At 44.7% G+C, this 22,228-nt stretch overlaps 1 protein-coding gene across 1 annotated transcript in view; it reads left to right on the top strand.

Annotated features, from left to right (window-relative positions):
- Positions 1 to 8,659: 8,659 nt before the first annotated feature.
- Positions 8,660 to 22,228, top strand: part of LOC149452806 (phospholipid scramblase 3-like) — a 50,989-nt gene continuing 37,420 nt past the window's right edge. Inside the window, exons 1-2 of the mRNA XM_089688946.1 lie at positions 8,660 to 8,899; positions 20,427 to 20,473. Coding sequence (XP_089545072.1) covers positions 20,464 to 20,473 — 10 coding nt within the window. The 5' untranslated portion in view covers positions 8,660 to 8,899; positions 20,427 to 20,463. The remainder of the gene's footprint in view (positions 8,900 to 20,426; positions 20,474 to 22,228) is intronic.

The raw sequence follows: 22,228 nt of genomic DNA on the forward strand, positions 1-22,228 counted from the left end.
TACTCTGTGATGTAATCTTTCTTCTATAAAAAATCTGCCTGATGAAGGGGTCCTGCGTGGCTCTGAAACACTCCGAAACGCCGCAATACTCTGTGATGTGATCTTTCTTCAATAACAAATGTGCCTGATGAAGGGGTCCTGCGTGGCTCTGAAACACTCCGAAACGCTGCATTACTCTGTTTGTGTAGAGGGATGGAGGTGATCCTTACTATATCCTACATCATAACAATATATTATAATGAAATAACAATAATAAGAGTGTTGAAATCAGTTAATACATATATATATTTGTGTCTTAGATTAAGGTCTATTATATTAGACATGGATATCATTGCTGGCATATTTCGATAAGCTGATATATATATTATTATTATTATTATACAGTATTTATAAAGCGCCAACAGTTCGCTCAGCGCTGTACATTACAAAGGGGGACAGAACATGTGACAGAACAATACCAATACAATACAAAACATGAGGGGATTGAGGGCCCTGCTCTTTGGAGCTTACAATCTAGGAGGGAGGGGATGGTGGTACAGGAGGAGATAGCTGTGGGGGATGGAGTGGTAGGAAGAGTGGAGGAGGTCGGCAGGTTAGCAGTGGGTGGGGTAGGCTTCCCTGAAGAGATGGGTTTTCAGGGTGCGCCTAAAGGAGAGGAGAGTAGGTGATAATCTGATGGGTTGGGGCAGGGAGTTTCAGAGGATGGGTGACACCCTGGAGAAGTCCTGGAGGCGGGCATGGGAGGAGGAGACCAGGGAACTAGAGAGAAGGAGGTCTTGTGAGGAGCGGAGTGTGCGTGTTGGGCGGTACTTGGATATTAGGTCAGTGATGTAGTTCGGGGCAGTATGGTGGACGGCTTTGTACGTCAGTGTTAGGATTTTGAATTTGATCTGTTGCGTAATTGGAAGCCAGTGGAGGGATTGGCAGAGGGGGTGGAGGACACTGAGTGGAAGCCAGTGGAGGGATTGGCAGACGGGTGGCGGAGACGGAGCGGTTGGAAAGGTGAATGAGTCTGGCAGCCGTATTCAGGATGGACTGAAGCGGGGATAGCCAGCGGTGAGGCAGGCCAGTGAGGAGGGAGTTGCAGTAGTCGAGTCGTGATATGATGAGGGAGTGGATGAGCTGTTTAGTGGTTTCTGGGGTTAGGAACGGGCGTATTTTGGCAATGTTGCGGAGGTGGAGTCTGCACGAGTTTGTTAAAGATTGGACTTGGGGCTGGAAGGATAGGTTGGAATCCAGAATGACACCAAGTACTCTGGCCTGCGGGAGTACTATATAAAATCATATTCCATTAGCAGCTAAAATGGCTTCTGCTGCTAAAAAGGCTTTTTAAATGATGTTTTTGTAAGTTGTTAAAGACTGCTGAGTAATGATGAATGTTTGATAAAGTGTTTCAATAATGCAGGCCATAGACGGGGAGAAAACCGGCCATTTTTTTTTTAGAAAAACGAAAAATCGGTCATTCAGTCAGCCGATGTTACCACCATTGGTATAAAAAGTCCGCTGATTTTCGTCCCGTCTATGGCCGGCAAATATAATAGCGGTGTCCCTGCAGAGAGCTCCACTATTATATTTGACAGAAGAAATAGAATATGAATAAGAAGAAGAAAAAGTTGCAACATTGTATCTATTTGTATCCATTTCTGATACAGATGTTTCTATTCGGATACAAATAGATACAATGTTGCTATACTTTTAATTGTCAAATATAATATCGGACTGAAATTCTTTTTTTTCTTCTTATTCACATTCTATTTCCTCTCTTTCTTCTTTTTATTCATATTCTATTTCATCTTTTTCTTCTTTTCCTTCTTCTTGCCAGTCACTGCTCATGCACATTTTTTAAAATCGGTAAAAAGATTGGCCGAATTGTCCATCATTGCCGTGAAAATTGGCTGAAGGACAAAATTGACCGATTTTTTTTCCCAACATGACCTAAAGAAAAAAAGTGTCAAAATCACGAAAAATGGCCGACTGATTAACCCACTAACGATCCGAAAATCGGACGATTTTTTTTTTGGCCGAAAATTCGGCTGGTTTTCTCCCTGTCTATGGCCTGCATAAGTTGTTAGACAGATATTCTGAAGTGTAACTAATAAGCATAATGCAGGCCATAGGTGGGTCGAAAGTCGGCCGATTCTTCGGCCTAAAAAAAAAATCGGCCGGTTTTCGCACCATTAATGGGTTAATTGGTCGGCCATTTTTCTGGATTTTGGCACATTTTTTTATCGGTAAAGTTGGGGAAAAAATCGGCCAATTTTGCCGAGCTGCCGATTTTCACAGCAATGATGGGCAAATCGGCTGATCTTTTTACCGATAAAAAATCTACGCATGAGCCGTGACCTGCAAAAAAAAGAAGAATTCCAGTCCGCTATTATATTTGACATGAAAAGGTATTGCGGTTGCAACAATGTATCTATTTGTATCCGAATAAAAACATCTGTATCCGAAATGGATACAAATAGATACAATGTTGCAGCCACAATACTTTTTCATGTTAAATATAATAGCAGAGCTCCCTGCAGAGAGCTCCACTATTATATTTGCCGGCTGTAGACGGGATGAAAATCGGCCGATTTTTTTGTACCGTTGGTGGTAACGTCGGTCTATTGAACGACCGTTTTTTTTTGTTTTTTTTTTTTTAAATGGCTGGTTTTCGACCCGTCTATGGCCTGCATAAAGGTGGGCAGCCAGCCATAAAGAACCCTATAAAAATGTGGACTGCAATCAATGTAATCAGAGCATCTGTTGGGCAGACAAGCCAGGCCTAACAAGTGAGTTTATTTCTCACATGAAAACTTGTCTGTTGTTGGGGAATGGAGAGGAGGCAGGTGATCCAGTTGCTAAATGCATGATTAAAAGAACCCAGACGAGAGTGTATATGTAAATATTGTAACATTGAATATTGTACTGTAATCGATCGTCTGTTATTTGTCTTGTCTTCTTGTCTTGCTGATATTCTCTAACTAACCTTGCGGTGTGTGGATGGGTTCCAGGTATAGTCTCTGAATTAGCAGGGATTATACGCCCTTATGGGCAAAAAAACGGTCATTGCTATTTCAGCTGGTGACTGCAATGGAGGGGCTATGAGTGTGCGAGAGATTGCTGGGTAAGACTTGGTTGTGGTGAGCAACCCCCTTCCTGAGCACAGAGAGAGAGAGTCGAACACATAGAACCAGGGGCGGACTGACAACTCATGGGGCCCTTGGGCAATAGGGGATCATGGGGCCCCTGTATCCTTGCCCAAACTCAAAAAAGCCTATGAAAAAGGTACTAGGGGCATCTCATGGGGCCCCCTACTAACCCCGGGCCCTCGGGCAGTGCCCGCGTTTCCAAATGGTCAGACCGCCCCTGCATAGAACGCAGAGTACTAAAAAAAATAGCTCTCATACTTTCAGCTCTTACTCCTTTACTGTCTCAGCCTTCTTTACTGTCAAAATTACACTTTCCTTTCATTTTTACACTGACTTTTGACACCTGACCTGAAGTACTTCGGGTAAAATTTCAAAGGAAACAGAAGGTGTCTAGGTACTCCTTAGGGAGCGCAAAGTTACGCACTTTAGTATCTCCTGGTTGTAGCAAACCACCTCAGTGACCAACAGGCCACCAATTCATTGATCCTTCAGACTTCAGAATTAAGAAAGTGCCAAGTGCCACGGGGCAAGGACATTAACCTCCCTAGAGGTCTGATTATGTCAGTATTTCTGTGCTCAAAGCGGTACATTTTTTTGCATGGAAATATGTATTTTTTTATTGTAGGTTTGTAATTTTTAGGAATAACTCACTGAAATCTGTACGAACAAGAGTCTAGTAAACATTCCGGATATGTTACAATTTGAAACACAAAATCATAAAATATAATTTAATAAATAATCATAAAAAATAATAATATAATAATAAATTTAATTCAATAATATAATCAAACCAAAAACACTGAAATGTGAAATAGAGTGCCAAGTTCGCACATCGCTGAGCTCAGTCGCAGAATCAACTGGTCAATGCTGAACTAGCCAAACTACACTGTTAACCTCCCTAGCGGTCTGATGATGTCAGTATTTCTGTGCTTAAAGCGGTACATTTTTTTGCATGGAAATATGTAGTTTTTTTATTGTAGGCTGTAATTTTTAGGAATAACTCACTGAAATCTGTCCGAACAAGAGTCTAGTAAACATCCCGGGTATGTTACAATTTGAAACACGAAATCATAAATTATAATTTAATAAATAATCATAAAAAAATAATATAATAATAAATGTAATTCAATAATATAATCAAACCAAAGACATTGAAATGTGAAATATAGCGCCAAGTTCGCACATCGCTGAGCTCAGTCGCAGAATCGTTTTCAGTGTCTGATGAGGAATTTCCCCCACGAATCATTATCACTCAATTCTGCAAGTGGTTCTGATTTACTATCGCTGTTCTCTAGCCGGTCTAAAACCGCTTTTGACCTAAAGGGACGCTTTTTGGACGCCATGGACATTTCTCAGTTTCCAGGCAGAAAGAACAGTAAAAATGCAGGCAGGGGACAGGACAAAGCACTCGGGACAAAATGTATGTGAAATGGTTTGATACAGGAATGTTATACTATGTGATTTTAGTGCATTTAGTGAATGTCACTTTTTGTCATTTTAAAATTTCCCGCCAGTTCCGTCCCCCGTACGTCCCGACATCACAGGGACCGGAACACGGAAGACGGATGCCAGCATCGGCCGGAGGACATTGCCAGGGACACTGCAGGGGGGACATCGCGGGAGCACAGGACAAGGTAAGTGAAGAAGAGATCCCGGAGCAACGCTGCAGTGTATTCCTGAGTGTAGCTCGGGGTTACCGCTTGTGGTGCTGAAACTTTACCCCGAGCTACACTCGGGAATACCGCCAGGGAGGTTAATAAAGCATAGTCAGTGTATTGTGGCGGACCAAAGCTGAGCCTGATAAAGGATCCTTTGCCATTTCTGTCCTTTTCTATATACCTATCTGTGATCTATATTTTCTTAACTTTGTTTCCTTAAGAGTTAAAACAAGCGAACAGCAAAGCCAAGTGTCTTCCATTGGGCGGAGCCGGATCATTGCTGGGCGGAGCCGGATCATTGCTGGATGAAAGCCAGGAAACTGGTTGTGCTGATATGGAGACCTTGGCTGCTTGCCAGGAATGTACTAATCTAAGCGAAAATAACACTTTGCGATGTGCTAAAAAATTAGTAAATAAGTAGAAGTCTGTAACTTTGTTTCGTCAACAGGGAAGGTAAGTAGAAATTAAGTAAAGTCTAATGGTGAAAATTTTAAATGAATAATACATTGAATAAATGTCATACTCCCTTATACAGGTGAAAATCAAAAAATTAGAATATGGTGCAAATTTCCTTTATTTCAGTGCAGCAACTTAAAAGGTGAAACTAATATATGAGATAGACTCATTACGTGCAAAGCAAGATAGTTCAAGCCGTGATTTGTCATCATTGTGATGATTATGGCTTACAGCTCATGAAACCCCAAATCCACAATCTCAGAAAATGAGAATATTCCATGCAATCAATAAAACACGGATTGTACATAGAACAATATCGGACCTCTGAAAAGTAGAAGCTGCATATGTACTCAGTACTTGGTTTGGGCCCCTTTTGCAGCAATTACTGCCTCAATGCGGCGTGGCATGGAAGCTATCAGCCTGTGGCACTGCTGAGGTGTTATGGAAGACCAGGATGCTTCAATAGCGGCCTTCAGCTCTTCTGCATTGTTCGGTCTCATGTCTCTCATCTTTCTCTTGGCAATGCCCCATAGATTCTCTATGGGGTTCAGGTCAGGTGAGTTTGCTGGCCAATCAAGCACAGTAATCCCACGGTCATTGAACCAGGTTTTGGTGCTTTTGGCAGTGTGGGCGGAGCCAAGTCCTGCTGGAAAATGAAGTCAGCATCCCCATAAAGCTCGTCTTTGGAAGGAAGCATGAAGTGCTCCAAAATCTCCTGGTAGACGGCTGCGGTGACCCTGGACTTAATGAAGCACAGTGGACCAACACCAGCAGATGACATGGCTCCCCAAATCAACACAGACTGTGGAAACTTCACACTGGACTTCAAGCATCTTGCAGTGTGTGCCTCTCCATTCTTCCTCCATACTCGGGGTCCTTGGGCCTCTCCATTCTTCCTCCATACTCGGGGTCCTTGGGCCTCTCCATTCTTCCTCCATACTCGGGGTCCTTGGGCCTCTCCATTCTTCCTCCATACTCAGGGTCCTTGGGCCTCTCCATTCTTCCTCCATACTCGGGGTCCTTGGGCCTCTCCATTCTTCCTCCATACTCGGGGACCTTGGGCCTCTCCATTCTTCCTCCATACTCAGGGTCCTTGGGCCTTTCCATCCTTCCTCCATACTCGGGTACCTTGGGCCTCTCCATTCTTCCTCCATACTCGGGGTCCTTGGTTTCCAAATGAGATGCAAAGGTTGTCTCATCAGAAAAGAGGACTTTGGACCACTGAGCAACAGACCAGGTCTGTTTTTCTTTAGCCCAGGTAAGACGCTTCTGACGTTATTTGTTGTTCAGGAGCGGCTTGACAAGAGGAATACGACATTTGAAGCCCATTTCCAGGATCCGTCTGTGTGTGGTGGCTCTTGATGCACTGACTCCAGCCTCAGTCCACTCCTTGTGAAAGTCCCCAACACTTTTGAATGGCCTTTTCCTGACAATCCTCTCCAGGCTGCGGTCATCCCTGCTGCTTGTGCACCTTTTTCTTCCACACTTTTCCCTTCCACATAACTTTCTATTAATGTGCTTTGATACAGCACTTTGGGAACATCCAACTTCTTTTGCAAATACCTTTTGAGGCTTTCCCTCCTTATGGAGGGTGTCAATGATGGTTTTCTGCACAACTGTCAGGTCAGCAGTCTTTCCCATGATTGTGATTCCTACTGAACCAGACTGAGAGACCATTTAAAGGCTCAGGAACCCTTTGCAGGTGTTATGGCTTAATTATCTGATTAGAGTTTATATCCATTTTTATTCATTTTTTTCATCTGTTTTTCATTTGTTTACATCCATTTTTTGTCTGTTTTTTCATCTGTTTTTCATTCGTTTTCATCTGTTTATATGCGTTTTTTTGCCTGGTTACATCTGTTTTCATTCATTTACATTCATTTTTCATCTGTTTTTTCATCCATTTTTCATCTGTTTACATCCGTTTATGTCCGTTTACATCCATTCTTCATCCATTCCGGATTTTTTTCAACGGAAGAAAAATAGGGTTTTCTTCTGTTCCAAAAAATATTGTTACCGGATGCGGACATTAATGGATGTAAACAGATGATCATCCGTTTACATCCGCTAGCCCATAGAAACACATGGCTGTCTGTTTTTCATCCGTAAACGTACAGATGAAAAATGGTCATACAAAACGCCCGTGTGAAAGGGACCCTAGGGTCCAGTAATGTACCGGTACACCGCTGGCAGTCAAGTGGTTAAAGCGGTGGTTGATGGCGGCTACTAAGCACTGGTACCCGGCAGGCCCTGCAGACAGCGCCCCCTTGCTGCCATGCCAGGGAACAAGAACGCTGCTGTGTGAACACCTCCATCTGCTCCCTGTTTTAACACTTTTGGATAGGTGGTCGGGAAGCAGTAAAATCGTGACCCAGCCGCCTGTTTCCAATGGCTGTGTAATCCGTTTACATCCATTTTTCATCTGTTTATTCATCCATTTACACCCATTTTTCATCTTTTTACATACGTTTTTTGTCTGTTTACATCTGTTTTCATCCCGTTTTCGTCCATTTTTCATCTGTTTACATCCGTTTTTTTGTCTGTTTACATCTGTTTTCATCCATTACATCCTTTTTTTCATCTGTTTTTTCATCCATTTTTCATCCGTTTACGTCCATTTTTCATCTGTTTACATCCGTTTTTTGTCTGTTTACATCTGTTTTCATCCATTACATCCTTTTTTCATCAGTTTTTTTCATCCATTTTTCATGAGTTTACATCTTTTTTTTCATCAATTTTTCATTTGTTTTTTCATTCATTTTTCATGTTTTTTCATCCGTTTTTTTCATCCATTTTTCATGTTTTTTCATTCGTTTTTCATTTGTTTTTTTTTTCATCCATTTTTCATTTGTTTTTTCATCTGTTTTTTCAGCCATTTTTCATCTGTTTTTTTTCATCCATTTTTCATGTTTTTTCATCCGTTTTTCATTTGTTTTTTTTCATCCATTTTTCATTTGTTTTTTCATCTGTTTTTTCATCCGTTTTTCATTAGGTTTTTGTTACATCCATTTTTCATTCGTTTGCATCCATTTTTCATCGTTTACATCCGCTAGCCCATAGAAACACACGAGTGTCAGTTTTTCATCCGTAAATGTACAGATGAAAAACAGGTATACAAAATGCCTGTGTGAAAGGGGCCCTAGGGTCCAGCAATGTACCGGTACACCGCTGGCAGTCAAGTGGTTAAAGCGGTGGTTGATGGCGGCTACAAAGCACTGGTACCCGGCAGACCCTGCAGACAGCGCCCCCTTGCTGCCATGCCAGGGAACACGAATGCTGCTGTGTGAACACCTCCATCCGCTGCCTGTTTTAGCACTTTTGGATAGGTGGTCGGGAAGCAGTAAAATCGTGTTTCCAATGGCTGTGTGAATGAGGCCTTCACGCTTCAAGCGCACCTACCTGAAGGGGAATTCCACGGACTCCTGTAATTTCCTGAGCGTGTCGGGTGTCGTAGTGATGAGTAGTCGTACACTTTGCCATCGCAGACACTTCCTGCTGCACAGCGACAGAATTACAACATACGAATAATTATCACAGGGAGTGGTCAGAGGAGAGGAAGACACAGACCGACTTCCAGATCTGTCACTCCGCACACAGCCCCGGGAGCTGAGACACAGGAGCTGACAATCTACACCCAGCCGCTATGTACAGGTACTCACCGCTGTCTCTGATTGGCTGCTGCATTCTATGATTCATTTATCTATCTTTCTCCTCTGTAGATCAGCCGCTGACTCTCCATCTCCTTACAGTAATAGACAGGCAGCCAGTGCTGAAAATACCACTCACCTGGCTGACCCTGGGATACTTACTGAACCAGGCGCCCCCTATCAGGGCAGCCAGGCCACTAGCATTTTCAGAAAGAGCTCAGCAATGTAGAGGGAGCAGATTTGTAACTTTTCTCCACCCACCAGCATCCACCCGTAGCTGGAATTTCAGTTGAAGTCGGGGTGACCTCGGGGCAATAATGACAGAACATCCTATGACTGTTGTACACATGGTGGAAGTGGGAAGATGGATTCCCCCTGGGGCGCATTGTGTGCGATGGGGTTAGGCTCACCTGTTCAGAAGACAAGGGGAAGTTTTGAAAATCTCCACGTCTGTCTTCTACATTCCACACCTCTACCAGTCATGCACTGGCTGTGACAACAATGGAACAAATGTCATCCTTTAAAGCAGGGGACTCCAAACTTACTAGACCAAGGGCCAGTTTACTGTCCTTCAGATTGTAGGGGGCCGGACTGTGACCATTGGGAGTAGAAATGGTACTGATGTCAGTGGGGAAAAAACAAAGCCCCATCTTTGGTGTCAGTGGGAGGAATTGTGCCCCATCATTGGTGTCAGTGGGAGGAATTGTGCCCCATCATTGGTGTCAGTGGGAGGAATAGTGCCCCATCATTGGTGTCAGTGGGAGGAATAGTGCCCCATCATTGGTATCAGTGGGAGGAATAGTGCCCCATCATTGGTATAAGGGGGAGAAATAGTGCCCCATCATTGGTGTCAGTGGGAGGAATAGCGCCCATCATTGGTGTCAGTGGGAGGAATAGTGCCCCATCATTGATATCAGTGGGAGGAATAGTGCCCCATCATTGGTGTCAGTGGGAGGAATAGTGCCCCATCATTGGTGTCAGTGGGGGGAATAGTGCCCCATCATTGGTGTCGGTGGGAGGAATTGTGCCCCATCATTGGTGTCAGTGGGAGGACTTGTGCCTCACTTCACCTCCTAAAGTCCGTTTTAGGTTTCTAAAATGCTGTTTTCTCCTTTTTTTCATCCTGATCTCCTGCGACCTCTTTCAGCCTCTTCCTATTGAACAAACAGATTCATGACACCACAGATACTCACTGACACCGGGCACTCCCAGCTACTCTGTATTGTAGTCCAAAGTGCAACATTACAAGATGAAATCCGGCCAACGTCAATCCAAGCGGAAGTTTTATCTGCTTCTAGGTCACCTTCCCTGACCCTCCCCCCCATCCTCACCTTCCCTGACCCTCCCCCCCATCCTCACCTTCCCTGACCTCCCCCCATCCTCACCTTCCCTGACCCTCCTCCCCCATCCTCACCTTCCCTGACCCTCCCCCCCCATCCTCACCTTCCCTGACCCTCCCCCCCCATCCTCACCTTCCCTGACCCCACCATCCTCACCTTCCCTGACCCCCCCATCCTCACCTTCCCTGACCCTCCCATCCTCACCTTCCCTGACCCTCCCCCCCCATCCTCACCTTCCCTGACCCTCCCCCCCATCCTCACCTTCCCTGACCTCCCCCCATCCTCACCTCCCCTGACCCTCCCCCCCATCCTCACCTTCCCTGACCCCCACCATCCTCACCTTCCCTGACCCCCCCGTCCCCCCATCCTCACTTTCTCTGACCCTCCCCCCCCATCCTCACCTTCCCTGACCCCCCCATCCTCACCTTCCCTGACCCCCCCATCCTCACCTTCCCTGACCCTCCCCCCCTCCCCCCATCCTCACCTTCCCTGACCCCCCCATCCTCACCTTCCCTGACCCTCCCCCCCCTCCCCCCATCCTCACCTTCCCTGACCTCCCCCCCCATCCTCACCTTCCCTGACCCCCCCCATCCTCACCTTCCCTGACCTCCTCCGTCCCCCCATCCTCACCTTTTCTGACCCTCCCCCCCATCCTCACCTTCCCTGACCCTCCCCCCCATCCTCACCTTCCCTGACCCTCCCCCCCATCCTCACCTTCCCTGACCCCCCCCCGTCCCCCCATCCTCACCTTCTCTGACCCTCCCCCCCCATCCTCACCTTCCCTGACCCTCCCCCCATCCTCACCTTCCCTGACCTCCCCCCCATCCTCACCTTCCCTGACCTCCCCCCCATCCTCATCTTCCCTGACCCCCCCCCCCCATCCTCACCTTCCCTGACCTCCCCCCCATCCTCATCTTCCCTGACCCCCCCCATTCTCACCTTCCCTGACCTCCTCCATCCCCCCATCCTCACCTTCCCTGACCCTCCCCCCCATCCTCACCTTCCCTGACCCCCCCCCCCATCCTCACCTTCCCTGACTTCCCCCCTCCATCCTCACCTTCCCTGACCTCCCCCCCATCCTCACCTTCCCTGACCCTCCCCATCCTCACCTTCCCTGACTTCCCCCCTCCATCCTCACCTTCCCTGACCCCCCCCCCATCCTCACCTTCCCTGACCCTCCCCATCCTCACCTTCCCTGACCCCCCCCCCCATCCTCACCTTCCCTGACCTCCCCCCCATCCTCATGATAATGACATTTCTAAATAAATAGACAAAAATAAATGATTGTGGAGCCAATAAAATGTTTTCATATATTAACCCCCTGAGGGGTGCTTCCAGCCGCCCCTGAAAAGTGAATGCGACACTTGCAAGTGAATTAGTGATGAATAGAGTCAGTGGTGGGATCTCTGAATGAGGTTCTGATGGTAGTAGCTGTGTACACCCAGCCATGATCTGCCTGCATTGCATAGGGAAGCACAGAGTTCCAAATATTGCATCATTCGGTCTAACACAAGATACATAATAAAAACAGAAAATATTTACTTAGAAATGAATTAGTGATGAATAGAGTCAGTGGTAGGATCTCCGCATTACAAGAGGTTCTGATGCGGGTAGCTGGGTACAACCCCCCCCCAGCCATGATCTGCCTGGATTGCATAGGGAAGCACAGAGATCCAAATATTTCATCATTTGCTCTAAAATAAGATACGTAATAAAAACAGAAAATATTTATTTAGAAATGAATTAGTGATGAATAGAGTCAGTGGTGGGATCTCTGACTGCTACTATCACAAGAGGTTCTGATGCTGTGTACAGACCCCCTCCCCCCAGCCATGATCTTCCTGCATTGCATAGGGAAGCACAGAGATCCAAATATTGCATCATTTGCTCTAAAATAAGATACATAACAAAAGCAGAAAATATTTATTTGGAAATGAATTAGTGATGATTGGATGGGCGCTGCGCTCAGATAGGGTAGGTAGCATAAAGTGTAGGTGTGCCCCCCTTATACTCCCCATGTAAAATCTATATGATGAGTTATGTGAATAGATACCAATAATAAATATCAAACAATACAAATACCAAACATATAGGAATAAAAAAATATAAAGTGTCTGGATATTCCCAATTTTATAAAACGTCCTTACGCTTCCGCCAAGTGCTGGAGGAATTCAAATTTTGTGACAGTCCTCAGAATTTGGTGACATAGAAATCCGCGTATCCACACCTCGGGTGTAGAAGGCAAGCAAATGGATCGCTCACCAGACCTATAGGACGCCATTACAGCGGTCATATGTGGCATTGTGTGTTGTACATCTCTGGAGGTTCCTCCCCGTATGACCACCGACACCCGCACTTCCAGGCTGGAGAGGGACTGATAGTTTCCAATACATTCCTCAAATGGTATGTGAAGGGATTGGAATAGATGATCCTGACTTTCTGTGCCCTAAGGGCTCATGTACACTGCAGCTGATAAACTGACATTCAGGAGCTGTTCAGCGATTTTTTCAGCAGCCCCTGAACCCTCCCTAATGTTTTCCTGTGTCCATGTACACATCGTCCTTTACAGGCAGGTGAGCTTACAGTCGTTTTTTGAACGCAGAAAACTTGCGTTCAGCAGTCGATTTTATGGCCCCATGTACACGGGACGTTTCTGAACGATGGAAACTGCTGGAAAACGTAGGTTAAAATATGTGTTTAGCCGCATTTTCATACCGCGTTTATAAGCGTTTTTTAACCACTTCCAGTCTGGACACTTTCACCCCCCTTCCAGTCCAGACACTTTCTCCCCCTTCCAGTCCGGACACTTTCTCCCCCTTCCAGTCTGGACACTTTCCCCCCCTTCCAGTCCGGACACTTTCCCCCCCTTCCAGTCCGGACACTCTCACCCCCTTCCAGTCCGGACACTCTCACCCCCTTCCAGTCCGGACACTCTCACCCCCTTCCAGTCCGGACACTTTCCCCCCTTCCAGTCCTGACACTCTCACCCCCTTCCAGTCCGGACACTTTCCCCCCCCTTCCAGTCCGGACACTTTCACCCCCTTCCAGTCCGGACACTCTCACCCCCTTCCAGTCCGGACACTCTCACCCCCTTCCAGTCCGGACACTTTCCCCCCTTCCAGTCCTGACACTCTCACCCCCTTCCAGTCCGGACACTTTCCCCCCCTTCCAGTCCGAACACTTTCACCCCCTTCCAGTCCGGACACTCTCACCCCCTTCCAGTCCGGACACTCTCCCCCCCTTCCAGTCCGGACACTTTCATCCCCTTCCAGTCCGGACACTTTCTCCCCCTTCCAGTCCGGACACTTTCACCCCCTTCCAGTCTGGACACTTTCACCCCCTTCCAGTCCGGACACTTTCCCCCCCTTCCAGTCCGGACACTTTCACCCCCTTCCAGTCCGGACACTCTCACCCCCTTCCAGTCCGGACACTTTCCCCCCCTTCCAGTCCGGACACTTTCCCCCCCTTCCAGTCCGGACACTTTCCCCCCCTTCCAGTCCGGACACTTTCCCCCCCTTCCAGTCCGGACACTTTCCCCCCCTTCCAGTCCGGACACCCTCACCCCCTTCCAGTCCGGACACTCTCCCCCCCTTCCAGTCCGGACACTTTCCCCCCCTTCCAGTCCGGACACTTTCCCCCCCTTCCAGTCCGGACACTTTCACCCCTTTCCAGTCCGGACACCCTCACCCCCTTCCAGTCCGGACACTCTCCCCCCCTTCCAGTCCGGACACTTTCCCCCCCTTCCAGTCCGGACACTTTCCCCCCCTTCCAGTCCGGACACTTTCACCCCCTTCCAGTCCAGGCCAATTTTCAGCTTTCAGCGCTATCACACTTGGAATGACAATTGCGCGGTCATGCAACACTGTACCCATATGAATTTTTTAGCATTTTATTTGAGACAGATAAAGCTTTATTTTGGTGGTATTTATTCACCACTGGGATTTTTATTTTTTTTTGCTATGTAAATGAAAAGTCCAAAAATTTTGAAAAAAAGTGTTTTTCCCATAAAATTTTGCAAATAAATAATATTTCATCATAAATCTTGGCCAAAATGTATTCCGTTATATTTTTAGAAAAAAAAATTTGTTTATAACCAAAAATTAGAATTTTTAAACATTTTTTTTACATTTTTATTTTTTTTTTTATATTATTATGTGTTGTTTTTTCTACATACTGTACTACTTGTACTACTTGTAAGAGGAATCATTTCTCCTTTCTGACTGCATTCTTGCAGCCATTGGGAACTACTGTGTGAGCTGTGATTGGTCACAGCTTGTCACATGGTACAAGGCTGTTGTGAATAGCCTTGTACAATGTGATCTCTGTAATCATTCACAGATTTCACACGTAGTAAGCAATGATGTCAGAAGTGACATCTTGCTTACTACTCTGCATGTGATCACTGATTGGCCAATCAGTGATCACATGATGGGGACCTCACACAGAGGTCCTGTACCGCGATCGTGGTGCTGCGTGCTCTCAGGGAACATGCACAAGCAGGGGGTGGGGAGGACGTTTATAAATGGCCACCCGACCCTGCACTGCCACCATCCGGCCGTTTATATACAACGGCCGGATGGGAGGTGGTTAAAGATAACATCAGGAGACCTTCCAAAATGCCCAGAATGCACTGAAAAACAGTAAAAAAAAATAACTATTTCAGACATTTTAAGAGAAATAGAGAGAGCAGAAGCAGAGACAGCAGTATGTGTTGAGATTAGCTGTTTTTTTTTGTTTTTTTTGTGGTGTTTGGATGTTCCGGCTCATTTCTGTGCAGAAATTATTGAAGCAGTGTCTAACATATTTTCTTTCATGTGAAACCTCAAAGTATGGTGTACCAGGTCCATTTGAGTACCGGAAAAACGCTTCGCATGCATCTTTCATGATGAAAAAAGGCTCTGGACAGCATCATTTATGCGCATTCGTGTTTAGAAGTGTTTTTTAAAGATAAGCATGGGAGAACCTCCCAAATGCCCAGAATTCACTGAAAAGTGGTAAATTATGAACTATTTCAGACTGTTTCAGAGAAATACAGAGAGTAGAAGCAGAGACAGTAGTATGTGTTGAGATTAGCTTAGGTGCGAGTTGCTCATTAACATTTCTTTTGTTTTTAAGGGTGGGAAAGGTGTCTGGTGGAGGGAGTCATTAAGGCCACCTGGCAGGGGGTCTTCATGAGGAATTTGAGGTGTGAATGTTCATTAACATATCTTTTGTTTCCAAGGGTGGGAGAGGTCTGAGGTGTGAATTGGTCATTAACATATATTTTGTTTCCAAGGGGGGAGAGGTCTGAGGTGTGAATTGGTCATTAACATATATTTTGTTTCCAAGGGTGGGAGAGGTCTGAGGTGTGGATTGGTCATTAACATATATTTTGTTTCCAAGGGGGGGAGAGGTCTGAGGTGTGGATTGGTCATTAACATATATTTTGTTTCCAAGAGTGGGAGAGGTCTGAGGTGTGAATGGTCATTAACATATATTTTGTTTCCAAGGGTGGGAGAGGTCTGAGGTGTGAATTGGTCATTAACATATATGTTGTTTCCAAGGGGGGGAGAGGTCTGAGGTGTGAATTGGTCATTAACATATATTTTGTTTCCAAGGGGGGGAGAGGTCTGAGGTGTGAATTGGTCATTAACATATATTTTGTTTCCAAGGGGGGAGAGGTCTGAGGTGTGAATTGGTCATTAACATATATTTTGTTTCCAAGGGTGGGAGAGGTCTGAGGTGTGGATTGGTCATTAACATATATTTTGTTTCCAAGGGGGGGAGAGGTCTGAGGTGTGGATTGGTCATTAACATATATTTTGTTTCCAAGAGTGGGAGAGGTCTGAGGTGTGAATGGTCATTAACATATATTTTGTTTCCAAGGGTGGGAGAGGTCTGAAGTGTGAATTGGTCATTAACATATATGTTGTTTCCAAAGGGGGGAGAGGTCTGAGGTGTGAATTGGTCATTAACATATATTTTGTTTCCAAGGGGGGGGAGAGGTCTGAGGTGTGAATGGTCATTACCTTTATCTTTTGTTTCCAAGGGTGGGAGAGGTCTGAGGTGTGAATTGGTCATTAACATATCTATTGTTTCCAAGGGTGGGAGAGGTCTGAGGTGTGAATTGGTCATTAACATATCTATTGTTTGCAAGGGTGGGAGAGGTCTGAGGTGTGAATTGGTCATTAACATATATTTTGTTTCCAAGGGTGGGAGAGGTCTGAGGTGTGAATTGGTCATTAACATATCTTTTGTTTCCAAGGGTGGGAGAGGTCTGAGGTGTGAATTGGTCATTAACATATCTTTTGTTTCCAAGGGAGGGGAGAGGTCTGAGGTGTGAATGGTTATTAACATGTATTTTGTTTCCAAGGGGGGGGAGAGGTCTGAGGTGTGAATTGGTCATTAACATATATTTTGTTTCCAAGGGTGGGAGAGGTCTGAGGTGTGAACTGGTCATTACAATGTGTGACAAGCTTGGTAGGAACATCCTGTGTTCAGTGTTTTGTCCATCTGAGTACCTTGAAAACTCTTAGCATGTAAAATACCGTATTGTCCCGATATTTTGTTAACTTGTATTTGGTGAGAAATGTTCAGATAAGAAGTCCTTATAACTCTTGAATGAACTCAAAAAGATGATTTAATAATAATGTTGCATATAATTAGAAATAAAATATTGGAATACAGAATGTTTAAATAATATCCAAATGATAGTAAAGTTCTTAAGATTATGTATGTAATTATATAATCGTGTGTAGTATGAAGCTGTGTGTGTATGTGTGTCAAGGCTTCTAAAAACAAGTGAGACTCAAACCTTTGTTCTGCTCTTGAAAGAGAAATCCAGCCCCCCACCTTTCCTAAAATGGGCTGGTCTTTTTCTGTGTCTAGTAGTCCCACAAAGATAATTGACACCAACAGATGTATTCAAACAAAACCCTCATTCTTCTTCCCTCAGAGTCTGAGTGTAACTTTAGCTTACATAGATGGGGAAGATGGGGGAAGGTATAGCTAGACAAATCACCACCACATGTGGCTTGAATGAAAAGAAAAGCCCATATATATAGATATATATATATATTGTGACGGAGGAAAGCCAGGACAGAACACACAGAGTGGATGGCAGACGCACAAAGCTTTATTGAGACAAACAGAAGGCAGTCCTTCAATACAGGGGTGGCAGAGAGGGAAGATTTGCCACTAAATGGTAACGAGGGGGCCCCACCCACTTATAGTCCACTAGGAGAGCCAAGGGGGTGTCCCTGTAACAGGGGTAGTCCGACACAGGAAAGGGGTGCGAGGGGTCACCACCACAACAATTCAGGTAACACAGTGGGGAAGCAGGTACTCACGGATCCAACAGGGTGCCTGGTCTCCCAGGGGTAGAAGCAGAACGCAGGTACCTGTGGAGTCCGGATCAGGCGGGTGGCCTCTGGCTCTGGAAGATGGGCTGCGGTAGTCTCTCCCCCTTCTGTGGGGTCTCTGGCAAAAAGCAGGCAGGCTGCGATAGTCTCTCCCCCTTCTGTGGGGTCTCTGGCAAAAAGCAGGCAGGCTGGGATAGTCTCTCCCCCTTCTGTGGGGTCTCTCGCAATCGCAGGCAAGCTTTCTCTGGCCGCCTCTTCCCTCCTGTGGGGTCTCTGTGAGGCTGGGGAGTAGACTGGCAGAGTCTAGTCAGAAAGGTCTCGCCGGAGCTTGAGATCCTTTTGCTGACTGCACACCAAAATCAAAAACGGAGCTTCTAGCATCAGCCTCTTAAACTGCTGCAGGACGCTCCCCGGTCGCCTTGACAACCGTGAGGGGGGAGGTAATACTAGACCCCAGGGAGAATCAGGCTGGTTACAGGGACATCCTGGGGAGCAGGGATGATGTCTGCATAGATGAAAAGCAAGTTGGGAGATGTGCAGAGAGCTCCCAGCCAGCTGGCCGGGAGGAAGGGGGGCCCAGAGTAATTTAATTAGGCCATTTGGCCTAGTGACACAGGGGACAATTGGAACAATACAGAGCAGGACACTAAGGGCATGTGATACAAGGCATTAATAAGAGGATTAATAATTGGCAGGCTCCCATACCGTGACCCCCCTCCTTTTCACAAGTGCTGATAAGGGGGACCCACCCGGGTTCCCTGGAAGGCACTTGTGGGGCCTAGCTACTGTTCACATACTATATACACAGACCATATAAAGTCTATCCAATGTACTTTTCCCAATCTAGAAATATAACAACTCAATTATTCTATTAAGATCCAACTCATTCGTTCATATGTTAGTAATGTTAATAAGCAGATATGAGTTATTAGGTTAAGGAAAGCTTCTAACATAGCATTCATTTTTCATGATGAAAAAAGGCTCTGACTGCTGGAAAACGTAGGTTAAAAAATGGCAGTTTAGCCGCGTTTGCAATAACGCGTTTATGAGCGCTTGCGTTTAGAATAATTTTTTAAAGATAGCCTAGGGAGACCTTCAAAAATGCCCAGAATGCACTGAAAAACAGTAAAAAATTTGGTATTTTAGACATTTTTAGAGAAATAGAGAGAGCAGAAGAGAGAGAGCAGTATTTGTTGAGATCAGCTGTCTTTTTTATTTTTTTGTGGTGTTTGGATGTTCCGGCTCATTTCTGTGCAGAAATTATTGCAGCCGTGTCTAACATATTTTCTTTCATGTGAAACCTCAAAGTATGGTCTACCGGGTCCATTTGAGTACCAGGAAAACGCTTTGCATGCATTTTTTCATAATGAAAAAAGGCTCTTTCCAAACGCTTATAAATGCGACTAGCTGCGTTTACAAAAATGTTTATCACGTTTGACACCCCGTTATGTAACCTATTTATTAACATGTCCCTGAAATTTACAATATATTGGTAGACCCACCAAAAAGTTGCCTACACATATAGGTGGGCATATCACCAATATTAAAAAACGGTATAGACAACATGGTGTCTCCAACCACTTTTGACTGAAATCAATAGGGTATCCAAACATTTAAAGGGGTACAGATCTGACTACCAAGGTTTCCCAAATGGAAACTTAATGGATACATAAATTACGTACTTTAGACCCAGAAGGTCTAAATAGAGATATAGACCTTAACTGCTTCCTTACCTGAAACTGGTCCCTCTTATACATAGCGATTGGGATATATGGGTTAGTCATTGTTGTTGGACTGAAACATATAAACTGCCTATCCCTAGGTGTCTATAACATATAGTGGTAATTTTTAAATTCCTTTGACCGCACCTCGGGGACCTCCAGATGAGAGAACATTTAGTTCATATAGGCATTTATGGCTTCTAGGAATGTATATGTCCCTATTTCAATTGAAAAAAAAGAGAGGGGAGAAAATTAACTGGAATTCATAAAAAATGCACTGGAACATGTAAAAAAAAAAAAATGGCAAAAACGCACTGGAATGTGTCAAAAACACAGCAAAAACACAATGGAATGCATCAAAATCACAACACAAATGCACTGGAACGCATCAAAAACACAGCAAAAAACGCACTGGAACATAGCAAAAATGCACCAGACCTCATCAATAACACAGCAAAAACGCACTGGAACACGTCAAAAAACAGCAAAAATGCACTGAAATGTGTCAAAAACAGAAAAAACGCACTGGAATGCATAAAAAAACAGCAAAAATGCACTGAAACGTGTCAAAAACAGAGTGAAAAGGCACTGAAAAGTGTCAAAAACAGCAAAAACAAACTGGAATGCGTCAAAAACACCATAAAATGCACTAGAACGCATAAAAAACAGCAAAAATGCACTGACACATGTAAAAAAAAACACAGCAAAAACACATTGGAATGCGTCAAAAACACAGCAAAAACGCACAGGAACACATCAAAACACAGCAAAAATGCACAGGAATGTGGCAAAAATGTGCCTAGAAAAATGCATCCGGAACTTATCTGGACTGTGCTTCTACCTGCGCACATGTGACAATACTTGCCTGTTTTTGCACAATTCGGTGTCTTGCATTCAGGCAGCTCATTTATGTCAATGGGACGCCCTGTGTGCAAACGTCATCCAAAAGAAGTCCATTACCGTGTTCTAGAATCACATTGCTCCAAAACCCACAAGACTACTTGGTGTCACTGGTGTCATTGGTGTCATTGGTGCCATCTGTGTCACTGGGGTGGGGGGCATTAAGAATGGATGTACTGACGATGGAAATAGTTGTTGTGATGCTGATCATCTCTATTTTATCTCATTAGAGCAAGAAATAGATTCTGATTGTGTCTTCAGAAAAACATGTCTGCAGGTAAGGATTAGATTTGTAGTTTTACATAGTAAGAATACATATCCCGCACATTACACATGTAATACATATCCCGCACATTACACGTGTAATACATATCACGCACATTACACGTGTAATACATATCCCACACATTACACTTTTAATACATATCCCACACATTACACATGTAATACATATCATGCACATTACACATGTAATACATATCACGCACATTACACATGTAATACATATCCCACACATTATACGTGTAATACATATCACACACATTACACATGTAATACATATCCCACACATTACACATGTAATACATATCTCGTACATTACACATGTAATACATATCCTGCACATTACACATGTAATACATATCACGCACATTACACATGTAATACATATCTTGTACATTACACATGTAATACATATCCTGCAAATTCTATATGTAATACATATCTCGTGCATTACACATGTAATACATATCCCACACATTACACATGTAATACATATCTCGTACATTACACATGTAATACATATCCCGCACATTACACATGTAATACATATCCCACACATTACACATGTAATACATATCTCGTACATTACACATGTAATACATATCCTGCACATTACACATGTAATACATATCCCACACATTCCACATGTAATACATATCTCATACATTACACATGTAATACATATCCCGCACATTGCACATGTAATACATATTTCACACATTACACATGTAATACATATGCCGCACATTACACATGTAATACATATTTCACACATTACACATGTAATACATATCCTGCACATTACACATGTAATACATATGTTGCACATTACACATGTAATACGTATCCTGCACATTACACATGTAATACGTATCCCGCACATTACACATGTAATACGTATCCCGCACATTACACATCTCACTGCACATATGTGAAGACTTGTAAGAATTGTATGAAGTTGGAATGCAAACGTGTTCCAGCCGAGACCTATACCTGGCTGTGTGGAAGGCCTGGCGTTGGCTGGAACATGTTAGTTGGTGGCTCTGTGGAATATGTTACTCCTTACAAATAATAGGGAAGAATTGTTCACTCCTCACCATGTTGCTGACATTTGGTATGTTGGATGTATACACGTGATCAGGTGGAGGCTGCAGGTCCTGCAAGGTGATATTTAAAGGAGACATCCAGGCAAAGCTCTATGGTCTCCTCTTCTGTGGATGACAGGGTGCCATTCATTCTGCACTCCTGAGACCCGGTTTCAGTGGACATGGAGCTGAGGGGCACTGCCCAGGAGTACAGCTCGTCCTCCCGATAAAAGTACTTTATTCATGAAGGGTCCAGGGTGCGAGTTGCAGCAGTGATTGGTGGAAAACCTTTAGTCATGAGCTATGAATTAAGGTTTTTACTGAAATGCGTCAGCTGCTGTAACTCGCACCCTGGACCCTTCATGAGTAAAGTACTTTTATCAGGAAGACGAGCTGGAAGCTCTTCAACTTATACTCCTATGCTGTGTAAAGTGCCAGGAAGACACTGAAGCACTGTTGGAGCACCGTTGGAGTACTGTTGTTGCACCGTTGGAGCACTGTTGGAGCACCGTTGGAGCACTGTTGGAGCACCGTTGGAGCACCATTGGAGCACCATTGGAGCAATGTTGGAGCACAGTTGGGGTAAAGTTGAAGCACAGTTGGGGAAAAGTTGGGGAAAAGATGGAGCACAATTGGGGTAAAGTTGGGGCACAGTTGGGGTAAAG

This window comes from Staurois parvus, unplaced genomic scaffold (assembly GCF_062004578.1).
Source record: "Staurois parvus isolate SC_StPar_1 unplaced genomic scaffold, SC_StPar_1.0 ptg000463l, whole genome shotgun sequence".
Taxonomy (NCBI): Eukaryota; Metazoa; Chordata; class Amphibia; order Anura; family Ranidae; genus Staurois; species Staurois parvus.